We start from the raw sequence: 14,469 nt of genomic DNA, 5'->3' as shown, positions 1-14,469 counted from the left end.
ACAAACATTAATTCAAGAGTTACAATCTGGAACAAATTGCGTGCCGAGGGTTTGAGCCACTGCAGCATCCCTGCAGGAGAATCTGAGACCTCACAGGCTGCATGACAGACCGGCTGCGGCTCTCAGCCCCCAGGAAACTAAACACCTACAATAAATAAACAACTGTGAAAAATAAACACTAGAAAACTGTGCCTAAGGAAGGAAAAGCCACTCACCCAGCACTGCTCCGTTTTCCTGCACACCCGGTGGAAGCGATACCCGCCTCGTGCGTGGCGCTGTCCGCTCCTTTGGCTGCAAGCGGAGCAGCCCGCTGTTGCGTTTGAGTGTTGTCGGTAAAATTACCTGCGTGGCATGGGACGTTTTATATTCACCCTTTTTTATTTTTCTTTTAGTAGCATTCAATTTCATTTTTAAACTCTCTATTCATAAATAATATAAGTAAAATACGAGGTCATTCATTTTTCTATTTAACTTAACATTTCTTATGTTTTATAATTTCTACATAGCAATGGAAGAAAGGAAATTGTATTTATATAGCACCTTTCACAGATAAAAAAAAAACACAAACAGCTTTACAAAAGGACTAATAAAAACAAAAATAATAAAAATAAAAAATGCATAAAAAACAAAACACAAATACATCGTCATGAAAATCACCGTGGCTGCTTGAATAAAAATGTTTTCAACTTTTTTTTTTTTTTTCAAGAAGGTGCTAGGAAGGAATCTGAATAGGGTCTTCAAAAAGTTTTACAGGGGTCTGAGTTAACATGATGAAATGTTATATTTTCCAAACGGATACGTGAGTTTAATTTCATTAAAGGGCTCAGAACCCATTAGTTATTGTTTAATTTTATTCATTCCCCCCCACCACGGGATCAAAAATAATAAATTCACATACATATTTAGTGTAGTCTGGAATTGTCATTTAGTAATTTGTGGTTGTCTTGGCTCACTACTATACCTGTATGGGATCACTCTGAATAATCATGATCCTAGAAATCCAGAAATACCAGGCTGTTTTAGTGTTTTACATTTGTGCTTCAGACATATTGTCATTATGCATGACAACATGCAACTTAAATCAAGTTTATTATTGTTTAATATGGAATCAAGGCTATTAGTTGAGACTGTTTAGCTAATAATTAGCTGGCATAAATATTAAACTAGAGAGCACTTGACCTACTTGATCTATAATTTTCTTGGTCCATGATCCACTTGTTTAATAACTATTACACTTATTTTATTCATCTACTTTGCCTCATCTAAGACACATTGTTCTATCTCTCATGCTAAACAGATTTTTGGGAAATCCAAATAAATCTTTATCTCTTTCTTTATCTATCTCATATTAGCATAGTTATCAATTGACTGTCTTTGTTGGTATGGTATGGACAGGATCTGTTCAGTTCTAATTCAAACCCTATAAATTGCTATACTTAGTTTGTGAAGCTTTATAATTTACAAAGAGTACATGAAAGCAGCATCAGGGTCCCACTCGCTCTCTACAGCCGTAACATTACGTCACAGAGTGCTTCAAGATCCGCCGTTTTCTGTCAACATCCTTGAAGGCGCCTGTCGGTTTCCATGGTGACAAATGGTAAGAAGTGCTCTACCGCCACCTAGCGTCAAAATAGAGTACCTTAAATTGGGTACATAAGGTTCCTTTTTTTTTTTTTTAACAAAGTCAGACCAGTTGGAAAGTTTCCCATACAAAAAAAAATTACAGGATTAGCTAATAATGCAAATTCTGCATCTGTCATATTGTATTTTAGTGGTGCAACTGAACATCACAATTTACACATCAAAAAGTAGTATTAGACCCCACTGGGATGCAACAAACTGAGGGAATCTGAATGATCCTTGAGATCAGTTGCAGAGAAAGTTTACTTGATAATCAAAACTTCCTAAATGATTTCTCATTTCCAATATGAGGAAAAATATCTACTGCATCCCTAGAAAAATTAAACAGTAAACAGGTAGCGTAAATTTACACACTTTTTATTGCTTTTTATTGAACAGTTATGTTAATTAGGTGATTTAATGTTTAATCTGAAGGTGCATCCATGACTTACACTTAACCCTAAAGTGCAGATCCATCCATTTCTTTTTTCCATGATAATGAAAAGATAACAACTGTTTCACACAGTGTTTCTGCAAGAGATCCTCGAGCTTAAACCCATCATGCCTGGAACAGAAAGTGACTTCTGTCTTCTGCTTCAAGATATGTAAGGGAAAAAAGTAACATCTTTCTACATGGAACCCCTTGCCTCAGGGTTGCCAAAGTTTCAATGTCTTATCAGGGTCCTGGTTTCACGTTCTACTGTTACAACCCATGTTATTTTAGCTCATACAGGGTTCATACTGCACAAATGTAAAAAAGATCAATCCAATCAAATTCCCTTAATATACAAGAAAATTCAAAACATACTTTCTTCTTCCTCCTCCTCTTTATTTGTGGAGTTGGTTTTTGTTTTTTCTGTTTTTTATTTTATTTTATTTTATTTTTTCTGGTTGGGGCAAAACATGGCATCTCTGACAGCAGAAAACCAAAAAGCAAGTAACTGAGATCCACGCTGTATTCTGAACTCAACATGTGATATACCTGGTTATTTAACAATTATCTCTCCATATTGGGACCAAACCTTTTTATTTCTTGACTCCATCATGGCATGGCATCCATGAGCCACAGGCATTTTTTTGCAAGCCCAGAATTTTAAATTTTAAATAAAAAAATTAAAAATTTGTCCAATCAAACACTAGAGCAAAGCTTAAACTACACCATAAACATACCAATCATAAACCATGGAGATTTGTAAATACTTTTGTTCCATTTATTATCTGGTGTTCTTTTGTGGTTAGTTTGCATCTGATAATGGTGTATTGTTAATTTAGTATCACATTTTGGACATCTTTTGTCTTTTTTGAACATCTTGTGTGTTTGCACTTTGCATTACCCAAACAATTTGGTGTGTGTGTGTGTGTGTGTGTGTGTGTGCGTTTCACCAAAGAGCTCTTTAACTTTATACGTACTGTGATCATTCTGAGCCTTTGTTTAATAACAAAGTGATATTAATGAAAAATTATGATGCAAAACTGAGACCGTATTTAATTTTTTAATTTATACATATCATAAGCATCATAGCAAATAATTTCTATTATTCAAATGTAAGCAAGGATTAAGGGACCATTTTTCATTTGATTTCTGATGATAGCCCGCCTCTCTCCCCAGCAGGGAGGAAGTAAGGCGTCGGATTAGGGGTGACATCAGCGCGCATGCTCACAAAGGGCGGGTCAAATGCTGGGGGTCATCCACAACTGGGCAAAGTTTTTCCACAACTCTAGTAAAGTTCTTCCAGAAGCGGCTGCTTATTAGCAACAAGGTGGAAGGCAGAAAGCAGGACAGCTGTACACATTTTCTACTATTTACGTCTGTAGATGGTGTGTTTCTTTGGCCTTGTGTATGAGGATAATCGGAGTCTTCTGAGAAAACACTGCGCTCGGACTAAAATATTGAAGACTGAATTTCTGGTATCCCCCAACACATCCCGCGAGTATGGAAAGCCTTCTCTGAGAAATGGTTACTTCGCAGATTTAGGTAAGTTTTCTAAGTTTAAAGAAAACTACTTAAGTTGTAAGTAAAGCAAAAAGATGTGCCGTTTAATTGAAGCAGATGTTTTGATGTCGCAATGTTAGCGCCACGTCACTGTAAACCGATTAACTTACCGTCCGAGTCATTTAAATATATCTATATATATAAATTGTCGAGTTAAACGCTATATTCTGAGAAACGTGGCTGGGCTGTCCGGTTTTACTACATTTCGTTGAAGGACGATGGACTCTTTACTTGACAACGAGTATGAAAAATTATTAGTTTTTCTGCTTTTCAACCAGGCAGCCTTTAAAATACACTGCTCTCTTACATGTAAAGCTGCTGGTAGTCCAGACTTTATCGCTTATACTACAGTGTTTGATGTAATACCGTCTGTATGTTCCGCGCCAAGGATTTCAAAAACAGGTTACCTGCGCGGGACGCTCTTCACTTCCTCTGCGCTGTCTTGCACCGCGCTCCCATTGGCTGCTTCACACAAAAAGGGCGGGACCTCTGCGGCCGTTGGACCCTGCGATTTGACGGAACGTACGTCAGTTACCGCCAATATTAGTCTGGTATTTTGATTTGTTTTAAACAGATTTTTAGGTTAAATTATTCATGCAAGTAAATGTAAACGAGCCATTGTCATATTGCGCAAGTCAGACTTACGTTTCTTTTAAAAAAGCGGTAAGGTTGGTTGAAATATTTTTACTGAAATATTTATTTTACATAAATATCTTTTATTATAGAAATGATACGTAATCAGTTGGTAGCCTACTCAAATCTTGTTGTTTCTTGTTGATGTTTCCGACCATGAGAGACGTTTTTGGTTGAACATGTAAAAAAAATCATTAATAACTAGATATTAGCTAAGGTGACTAGTTAAGTGCAATCCTTTAATATCATAAGCCACAAATCATTGAAAGGTCAGTAAGTGCATATTAATCAAATTAATCCAAGACAATGAATTGGCTTGATTTTGTCTGTAAAGAGACCAGAAATTACTTATGAATTGGCGCAATTCTTCTAAAGCTGAATTAAACTTCCTCTCTTCTTTTCTCTGTGGGGGCTAATATATTAATCCATAATCTGTTTCCCCTATTTCGTTAACCAGGATAATGGTTTCGTTGCACCTCAGTTTCTGGTGAATACTGCAAAGAAATCTGCTGGCTTCTGCACAGTCTCAGTGAAGAACAAACCGAGAATGGGTCCCCTCACAACGCCTAAAAAGGGAAGAGAAGTAGGTTCTGTTGATCCATGGACACCCACTTCCAACCTTAAAATGCTCATCAGTGCTGCTAGTCCTGAGATCAGGAACAGAGAGAAGGAGCTTTGCATAGACAATGATGAAAGTGATGGTCTCAATCCTACACAGGTACATTTTCTTGCTATTATTTTTTAATATGATGTCAATAAGAAGATGTTTTGGTAACTGACTGTCTTTCTGTAGGATTCTGAAAATGGAGAAGAATCAGAAAAGATGATCAGCAGAAAAGATAAGAGTCTGGGGTTGCTCTGTCATAAATTCCTTGCCCGGTACCCAGATTACCCAAACTCAGCTCTCAAGGACATCTGCCTGGATGATGTGGCCACCGAGCTCAGTATGTCTTAAGTCAAAATTCAGCAAAACCTGATAATATCTTTTATATAGTTACATTTTGGTTGAAACAATCCTACACTTAGATGTGTGCACATTCTCTATTATGTGTTTATAGAAAAACACCCAGAGAGAAACACAAATGTGCATATCGGTCCCATTTTAGTTAATTTAAATCCGTTTTGTTCAATTTATTTCACAAAATTTGATGTTACTTATCCTGCTAGTGCAATGTAGTTTATTTATGTGCTTGTAACTACACAGATGTAGAGCGCCGGCGCATCTACGACATCATGAATGTGCTGGAGAGCCTTCACATGGTGAGCCGCTCTGCTAAAAACCGGTACTCTTGGCACGGACGAACCAATCTTGCAGAGACACTGGCCATTCTGAAGCAAGTGGGTGAGAAGCACAGGTATGGCCAGCAGATGCAGCAGATCCGGCAGCGTTTCCTGGACAAGGAGTTTGACTTTGACGGGGAGGAAAAGGAGAACCAAGGGGGGGTTGATATGGAGAACGGGGAGCAGGGACAGAAAGAGCTTTTCTTTGTGGAGCTTCCAGGAGTCGAGTTCAAAGCAGGTAAGAAGCAGAAATATCTATAATTTTGACCATCTTTGTTCAGATTAGTTTTTATTTTTTGTGTTTTGTACAGTTTTTAGTGAAAATGTTGTGCATCCCTTGTATTCTGTTAAATTTAGATTTAATTTATAGTAAACAAAAAAAAACTTTTTGTTTTTTACTCTTGTATTTTCCAGCATCTGTTAACAGTAGGAAAGACAAATCTCTGAGAGTGATGAGCCAGAAGTTTGTCATGCTTTTTCTGGTGTCCAATCCAAGTGTGGTCAGTCTGGATATAGCTGCCAAGATCCTGATAGGAGAGGACCATGTTGCAGATCAGGACAAGAACAAATTCAAGAGTGAGTACAAAATACATTCATTACCTTCAGAGCTTAGAATCTTCATTATTTGTACATTCACAGCTTGTGTCTTTTGTTCCTTTTACGTTGATTCGAAATGATCGGTCTTTGAACAAGGTGTTGTGGGAGGTGTAACAATATTTGTTCATGTTCTTTCAGCCAAAGTGCGACGATTGTACGACATCGCTAATGTGCTGCGGAGCTTGAAGCTCATTGAAAAAGTTCACGTGACAGAAGAGAGAGGAAGGAAACCGGCCTTCGAGTGGGTCGGTCCTCAAGAATTTCCACAAGTTAAAGGTATCAGCAGAACGGTTTCCTGTTTAGTTATTTTGGTTTAAGATGACAAGGGATTTTGACCTCGGCATCACACTGAAGTCATGCCATTAACATTAAAACTCTTGTTTCAGACTTGATGAACAAAACATCAGAATGCCCGCCCAAGAAGAAAGGTGTGCTTGAGTCTCGTGCTTCTGTGGAAAACTGTGCCAAAAATCTCTTTTCATCTCCTGGAGTCAAACGGGGCTTCACCCGGCACCCTTCCCTCATAAAGCTCGCCAAGAGCATTCAGGAGGACCGGCGCAAGATCAACTCCGCCCCTAGCAGTCCTGTCAAGTGTTCCCTCAGTAAGTACAGAGAACACTTCATCTGAGTTACCTCTCTGGTTTAGTAAATGGTGTGAAGACGGTTTCCTCTTCTGTCCTCAGGTGATTCATCTAACGTCAGCATTCCGAACAAAATGGCCCAACTTGCTGCTATTTGTAAGATTGAACTTGACCAGGAGTCCACGTAAGTTTCACCATCACAAGCTGTGATTCTTTAACTAAATTCTGTGGCATGAAAATATTCATCTTGGCCCCACTTTAAGAGGAGTTTGGTGCCTTGAACCACCTCCTGTGGAACTAAAGCAACACTGATTCTTATGATGCACTGATATTACCTGATCCATTATTGTCTTCAAAACATGTTGAATTATTTGGGTCACTCAGGCTACTTGTTACCCAAATTAATTAAACAATGAGCTATTGTATTTCCTAGTTTTTGACTGAAGTGTAAAGTGAAAGTTCTGCCTCTGTTTTAGGCCCACAGAAAATGTGAAGGCTGCTGCTGCGGGATACACTGCTGCTGAAAGGTTGGAGCCAGCCACTTGTTGTTCAATAGAAACAACAAAGGCGCCACTTTTAACGCCAACTCAAGAGCCAGGAGTCGACACTACTGTCCACACAACCCCCTCCACACTGCTAACAGGACAGTCTGCGGGCTCTGTCACGTACATCCCTGCACAGTGTTCACCCATCATCCCTGTCTTGCTACCCCAGCAGAGAGGGAATGGGTCCTACGCCATATATTTGCACCCTTCCTCCCTCAGGCCAAACCCTCTGGCGAGACCACAGCCGACCAGCCTCGCCGTGCGCTCCATGACCTTTGAGGATAAGACCGGGCAGAGCCCGACGGGCCAGTGTGCAGCCAAGAGCCGGTCGGTCTCCAAGGAGTCTGATGTCAGTTCTTTGGTGCTGAAACGGTTGCGTTCGGACTCAGCTTCAGAAAGCAGTCCCCCCAAAGTCAAGAGGTCGGACCCCAGTTCAAAGGTACAGAAATAAATGTTGGTCCAAGAAAGGTTTTTTTGACTCAAGTTATGAAAGTATGATTAAAATTAGACAATACTTAAGAACAATCTTTGAACAGACCTGACACACAGTATTATTCCTGCTTACCTTCTTACTATTTGTCTCCTGTAGGACGATTCTCCGAAGCTGTGTGAAATCCTGAAGGCCCGCCGTAACAATCTCCTCACCACCCGACCCTCATCTCGGGCCCTCCATCTGGACCCAGAGTTTGTTAACACCCCTGGATGCACTGTAGCCAGTCAGACACTAGAGCAGAGCTTGGAGAACCTCCTGGAGAGGGAGGACATGGCGGTAAACTCTGATAGTGAAGCGAGATTAACACCAGTCAGAGTGGTTCCTCTCACACCAGGACAAATCCAAACTGAGGTAAAAGTACTAACACACTGCTTAATGCACTTTAGTAAGGATAACCTTTGTTCTGCTGTTTATTTAACAGCTATTTGTGTTTTACTACTTTGCCCATTTAGACTTTAGTACCAGCTGGATACTTGATCCCAATCTCCCATCAGTCCCTCATCGGCTACAAGGAAGTTCAGGGGTCAGGGTGTGAAAGCAAGTCATCAACACCCACTTACAACATCTACCAAACACCCACTGCAGGTAAATGTGTTACTGAAGCTGTTTTGAAAAAACATGATTTTCTGACTCTAAAACTCTGCTTCTGATTTGTTTTGATGGCACAGTAACATGAATTATGTGCTTTCCTGGAGACGTTAAAAAAATCGCACTACAAGTTCAGTAGTGCAGTTTTACTACTTACATGAAAAAAAAGCCAAAGATACAATGATGTTAAACAAAACAAACAAAAAAAAAGACAACAAATAACACAGTCATAACATCTGGATAAATTTACAGTTAGTCTCTTTACATAAAGGCTTTTATCTAAATTCATATAAATGTAAAGATTATTTTTATTTATTTTTTTAAGAACTTTAGGAGTTTGCATGCATGACGGAAAAACACTGCTTTTTCATCAGGGTCCAGACCTGCTCCAGCCCAAGAGGTGACGCCCACCAACGTCCGTCTCAGCAGGTCAGCTCCTGCTGCCGCCGCCTCCCCGCTCACCACCCAGCAGTCCCACCGCCTCCACAGCCCCAGTCCTGCCATCCTGAACTTCACCCTACAGAATCTGGGTCTGATCTCCAGCTCCAGCCCCGGAAATGCCTTTGCTACCCCGCAGACCCCAGAACGTGCCAACACCCTGCCAAGCCCTCTGATGCTGCCGCAGAGAGGGATGGTTTTCATCAAGCCCATGTCTCCGGTCGCCATTCAGCAGACGGTATCTGGGCAGCCGATGACCCTGATCAGCGTACAACAGGTAAAAGAGAGCAGCTAAATTAAATTTCACATCAATTAGAAACTAACCTTTACGTCATTAACATAATGCGGTCAGACTACAGCGCTCTAACAGAACTCTGTTGTTGTGCAGCCTTTGATGAACACCCCAAAAGGAACCAGACTCCCACAGCAAAGCTTCTTTCACACACCAGTTCCACTGTCACCTCTGGCTGCCGTGGTAACCACCGGTGAACACCAGGCTGCCAAAACTGTTTACATCCCTCAGAGAAAGTTGGACGTCACCACTGAGGACTCCTGATGGAGACCCTCGGATGTCTGAATGTGTTCTGTGTATGGTTGTGGTTGATGTCTCTTTTGTTTTTGTTTAGTATTTTACAGTATTTGTTACCTCGGAGCATTTCACAGCATCCTCACTGCTTTCATTCTTATCAGAGCCAGGTCTACAAATAGCTGCCATACAGAAATTGGCTGTGGCCCAGTGGAAAGATGGAAAAGTAGATTTAATGATAAGTTTAGATCCCCCTGAACACTATTATCTCTATGAGTTGCTGGTAGAATCTTTCCTGTTGGATGATAGTTGATTTTTTTAAAAAAAATTTCTTTGTTTTCTGAAAATTTAGGTGATAAAAATCAATTTTCTTAAAATTTAAAAGATCATTAAAAAATTGCATCATTGCTAAAGTAAAACTAATAAGATCCCTTTGCACATATGTACATGTTAGCTGTTACCCATAAACTGTTTAAAAAAACAAGTGTATATTTGTGATGCATCCTGAAAACAAATTAGAAATTTTCATGGGTTTAATTTATAAGAAAATGTACTTTTTTTTCCTTGTTTGTAATGTTCTACTTAATGTAAAACGCAAAATAAATTTTAATATGATTTTGTACGAACAACAGATTTCTTGTTTTCTTTTGGAGTACTTAGAATTTCACACAGTCACAGTTTTATGTGCAACATTAGGTCCCAGAAATCCTCCATTAAATAAAATAACAAGAAAACCAAGAGGGATCAGGCTGTGTTGAAGAATAAAGGTTTTCAAATATTGACTTTTAAGCTTGTTAGAATTGTACAAACTCTGATGTATATTCTACATGATTACTTATCTGCACATATTTCAATACATTCTACACTTTCATGTAGCTGAAGGTTTCTTGCCCGTGTTTCAATGGCAGACATTTTCTATAGATAACCAATCACTGCAGATCTCTGTATTGTACTGTATTTAGTTTTTGTTTATTGTTTAGGATCCCCATGAAGTCCAGCATGGCTGCAGCTATTCTTCCTGGCATCCGCCAGCTGTAAAGTTTTGACATTTTTTGTTTTACTTATAACTGCTTGAGTCATGATGCTAGCTAGCCTTGTTGGGACTGAATTATCAGATTTTTAAAGTTTTTTCTGTTTGAAAAAAGAAGAGGTTGGTAATCTTATATTTTTATTCTGTACTGTGATTTGAGAAATGTTGGTACAGAAAATTAACAGCTGTCAATTTTTTCTTCATCCAAATAAGCTTGTTATGTGACGATAAATCAACAGTGCAGTGAAAACAGTCCCACAACATGCCATGTTGATGCTTCTCTGCATGCAGCTGTCTCTGTTTCCGAGTCCAGCGCAAATGTTTGAGTGGCTGATTCAGGCCCTCTTTCAGCTTGTGATAAAGGTTCAGAGGGCTCTGCTCGGTCACAAGTTATTTTAGGAGGATAGTTTCATTGAAGTGTCCCTGATAGGCTGGTGATAAGATGGAGAGTATTTAAACCGCCCAGGAAAGCGAATGCCACTCAGGCCGAGCACTCAGGCTGGGACTTAAGGTAAGGACTCATTTTATTTTCATTACATCTTTCGGGCTGTCACCTCTCAGCTGAAAAGAGGCTGTTAACCTGTTTTGTTTCTTATCGACAGAAGAACTACAGATTTTTTTTTAGAAATTTGTATCTTAAATGGACAAAAACATCAGAAGTCTCTTCCTCATGATGTGTACCTACAATATTCCATCATAGTATTTGATATTTTTGTCTGTTGTCTCGGTGAAGCGTTTGTTCCTTGAATGCCGGATTCTGGTCCTGTGAGGTTCTGATACAAATCTGGAACGTCAGACAGAGCCAGCCTGAACATGCCTGACATTAAAGTAAACTCTAATGAGTCAAAATTAGACAAAAACCAGGACTCGGTGGGAAATCAGTGATTTTTCTTGTTAAAATTTCTTTTTCTAAATATCAGAAGACTGTTAAGAAATTGTTTTGAGACATGACTTATTTTCATCTGTCATTGACCATTTTATTTAATTAAAAAGTATAATTATTGAATCAGCATCTAAAACGTGTTAATGTAACTATAGAGGAGGAATAAATTGAGAGAAAATAGTGAAAAGTGAGTTGACAAAAGAGAAACTAATGACTATGCAGAGCAGTTTTTCTCTGTTCTCAAGACAAATGAAGTGAAATTTAACATCTTACCTGAAAATTTGCACAATTAAAAAATTTATATTGAGATTAATCATTGATAAATTGAATAACTGAATTATCCCCAATTAATTCGGAGGGTTTTTTTTCTCTTCATTTACTATACATAAGCTTTGGTTTGTTGCTGTAATTTACAACCTTTTTTTTTTTTGTTTTCTAAGATGCCAAACTGGGGAGGAGGCAGCCAGTGTGCAGCATGTGAAAAGACGGTTTACCATGCAGAGGAGATCCAGTGCAACGGGAGGAGCTTCCACAAAACCTGTTTCATCTGCAGTGAGAAAACTGGTTCTTTCTGATCTTCGCTGGTCCCTCTGAGGCGGTCATGCTGGATAAAAGGCTTTGATTTAACCCTGCAGTGTCATCTCATTAACACACATCATATCAACACCTCTGAGTCCAGACCGGTTCCTTTGATTTTACAACAATTTAATTGCTTCAACCCCTTTTTAACTTTTACTTTTTCTTAATATCTCTTGTTTCTCTTTTCATGTCATGCCTTTTTGATTTTTTTCAAGTTCTTGCCCACTTTCTTTCTTGCTTTTCAATTTTATATTTTCTTTAATCATTGTTCTGTCTCACAGGTTTGCTCTTTTTTATGGCCACTATTTATTTGAACCTCTCTGAATCTATTTTACGCTCCCTGTGCTTCTTACTCTTCCCGTACAAGCCATCACTCAGAACGCCACCAGAATATGTCCTTTTGTGCTTCCTGTGTTCGACACGCCAGTCAATTTTCATTTCTTCTGCCTACATTAGGATGGATTTCTGATCTGAATTTCAGTTGTAATACAGCCAAAGAAATTCCACCTTTTTCCAAAGACTCATAGCTCCACAAGTTCTTCACTATGTACTCAGCACAGAATCAGACACTCTCCAGCTTGTTGGTTGATGCATGGTTCCAGCGGGAGCACCAAAAGGCCTTTGCGATAAGCCCCACCATCTGCCAAGTGTTCATCTTTTCTCGAACATTTACCTCACACTCCCCTCTCTTCCCACAAATAGCAACACAAGACCTCTGACTGTGTTTCCTGCCACTGCTGACTGATAAAACCAGCTAGCTGGGAGCTTTATTTAACTTTCATTACTCCGCTCTGACATTCCCCAGTCTGGACAAATAATTTCATATCTCGTATAAAAGAATATAAAATATTCATGTTTCTGTCACACAGTGAGCTGCAGAAAAGGGCTGGACAGCACCACAGTCGCAGCTCATGAGTCTGAGGTTTACTGCAAGTCATGTTATGGGAAGAAGTACGGGCCAAAAGGCTACGGATATGGACAAGGAGCTGGAGCCCTGAGCTCCGATCCTCCTGGAGAGGATGAAGAGCAGCGGCCTCAAGAGTATGTGTTCATCCTGACACCAAGTCTGATTATGTTGTGTTCTTATATTTATAAGATTTTTAATATTCAGAAGCTTGGAGATAGCCATCTGTTAACAGTCTGTCTACACTTTGCGTCAAACAGCTTCATCTTTTTGTATTTTTAGATCCAAACCACGACCAACTTCTTCTAACCCCAATGCCAATAAATTCTCTCAAAAGTTTGGCGGCTCAGACCGCTGCCCTCGCTGCTCCAAAGCAGTCTATGCAGCAGAGAAGGTGATGGGAGCAGGAAAGGTGAGGACCACACAGCGGTGAGGTTATGGTGGGGTTTTGGCTTTTTTTTGTGTGCTTACTCTGTTTTATGAAAAAGAAATCCTTTCTTTCCTCTGTGAGATAAAAGGGCATTTTGTGTTGGTAATACCAATAAGCTCTTTTTCATACTATATATCTTGTATAATATTCTTTAAAATCTCTAAACATAGTTTTGTTTTTGGCATTCAAAGGGCTCAATTGTGTTTTTAAGAGTTGCAAGACACCCAAGAATCTTTGCATTTTACTCATTAATTCTACTGGTCATACCAGTCTGTGTTACTGGCCACCCTTCTAACGTCTATCTTACTATGGCCACCCAATTAAAAATGTTCTGGATGGACCACAAATGATCAAACCCTGTCATAGTTTTCAGTTTGGTTTTTATTCTATGACAAATATCTTTTTTGTTCCATCCATCCATTTGTGCCTGCTTACTCCAGGGCAGGGTTGTGGGAGAGCTGGAGCCTGTCCCAGCCGCTGCTGGGCGAGATGCAGGGTACACCCTGGACAGGTCGCCAGCCCATATTAGAGCCAGATTTTTTTAACACTGCTTTTGAATGTAAAGTTGCTTTCCTGACCCCCCCATGCTGATTTTTAAACCAAGTAATGTCCGGAAACTGAACATGTTGATACTGAAGTTCTGCTTTCTTCAACTTAATAACATACTATTACATCGCTACTACTACACAGCTATTTCTAGCACAGCTTTTTTTTTTCTAATATGTTCTTGGTGTGTGTGTGTGTATGTTTAGGCCTGGCATAAAACCTGTTTCCGCTGTGCCCTGTGTGGTAAAAGTCTAGAGTCAACCACGGTGACGGATAAGCATGGAGAGCTGTACTGTAAAGGTACAAACACACATATATTCATGTCTTTTACATCCTTTAGTATAATTCAACATAATATTTCAGTCACAGATATAGAAAAGCACACACTTTTGTTACCACGCTTACAGGTCAGAAACTGTTTTCTGTTGTTTTCTCACTTTCTCCTCAGTTTGCTATGCCAAAAACTTTGGCCCAAAAGGATTCGGGTTGGGGAACGAAGCCATGCTGGAGGAACGAGAGTGAACACTCTATACCTCAAACTCCTACCGTGCATCTATCTCACTGGAGGCTGGACTGATGTTTGTCATACAAGACAGATGCTGAGATGGGCTTTAAAATCCTTGGCAGCAATATTTTCAAGTAATTTTTATATTAGAGAGAAATAAAATGTGACCGACACAAAATAAAACTATTTTCTTCCATCAGAAAGTATCCTGAATAATTTGTGTGGTCAAAAATCATCATCAGTTTATTCATAAAGTGCTTTAACAACTGCCAAGGCTTGAAACAAAGTGCTTTACAT

At 39.4% G+C, this 14,469-nt stretch overlaps 3 protein-coding genes across 5 annotated transcripts in view; 2 read left to right on the top strand and 1 right to left on the bottom strand.

Annotated features, from left to right (window-relative positions):
- The window catches only part of nav2a (neuron navigator 2a), a 234,295-nt gene extending 233,948 nt beyond the window's left edge, over positions 1 to 347 (bottom strand). For both annotated transcript variants that reach the window (XM_041991998.1, XM_041992006.1), the window contains exon 1: positions 216 to 347. The gene's annotated coding sequence lies outside the window, so the exon portion shown is untranslated. The remainder of the gene's footprint in view (positions 1 to 215) is intronic.
- Positions 348 to 3,292: 2,945 nt separating this feature from the next.
- On the top strand, positions 3,293 to 9,918 carry e2f8 (E2F transcription factor 8). Of its 2 annotated transcripts, none has more exons than XM_041994415.1 (13): positions 3,293 to 3,595; positions 4,704 to 4,964; positions 5,040 to 5,190; positions 5,451 to 5,765; positions 5,942 to 6,103; positions 6,263 to 6,400; positions 6,511 to 6,726; positions 6,808 to 6,889; positions 7,182 to 7,689; positions 7,840 to 8,094; positions 8,196 to 8,328; positions 8,706 to 9,046; positions 9,158 to 9,918. In XM_041994415.1, the coding sequence occupies exons 2-13, from the start codon at positions 4,794 to 4,796 to the stop codon at positions 9,323 to 9,325; spliced, it is 2,640 nt and encodes an 879-aa protein (XP_041850349.1). In that variant the 5' UTR covers positions 3,293 to 3,595; positions 4,704 to 4,793; the 3' UTR covers positions 9,326 to 9,918. The 2 variants fall into 2 exon arrangements, with proteins under 2 accessions (XP_041850349.1, XP_041850340.1); XM_041994406.1 differs by lacking the exon at positions 3,293 to 3,595 and adding an exon at positions 4,205 to 4,276.
- An 875-nt stretch (positions 9,919 to 10,793) lies between these two features.
- Positions 10,794 to 14,368, top strand: csrp3 (cysteine and glycine-rich protein 3 (cardiac LIM protein)). The gene is made up of 6 exons (XM_041990593.1): positions 10,794 to 10,836; positions 11,649 to 11,760; positions 12,657 to 12,828; positions 12,974 to 13,103; positions 13,874 to 13,967; positions 14,116 to 14,368. Exons 2-6 carry the CDS (start codon positions 11,649 to 11,651, stop codon positions 14,187 to 14,189), a joined length of 582 nt encoding a protein of 193 aa, XP_041846527.1. The 5' UTR covers positions 10,794 to 10,836; the 3' UTR covers positions 14,190 to 14,368.
- The last annotated feature ends 101 nt before the right edge of the window (positions 14,369 to 14,469 follow it).

This window comes from Melanotaenia boesemani, chromosome 1 (genome assembly GCF_017639745.1).
Source record: "Melanotaenia boesemani isolate fMelBoe1 chromosome 1, fMelBoe1.pri, whole genome shotgun sequence".
Taxonomy (NCBI): domain Eukaryota; kingdom Metazoa; phylum Chordata; class Actinopteri; order Atheriniformes; family Melanotaeniidae; genus Melanotaenia; species Melanotaenia boesemani.
This window is presented reverse-complemented; position numbering and strand designations above follow the sequence as displayed.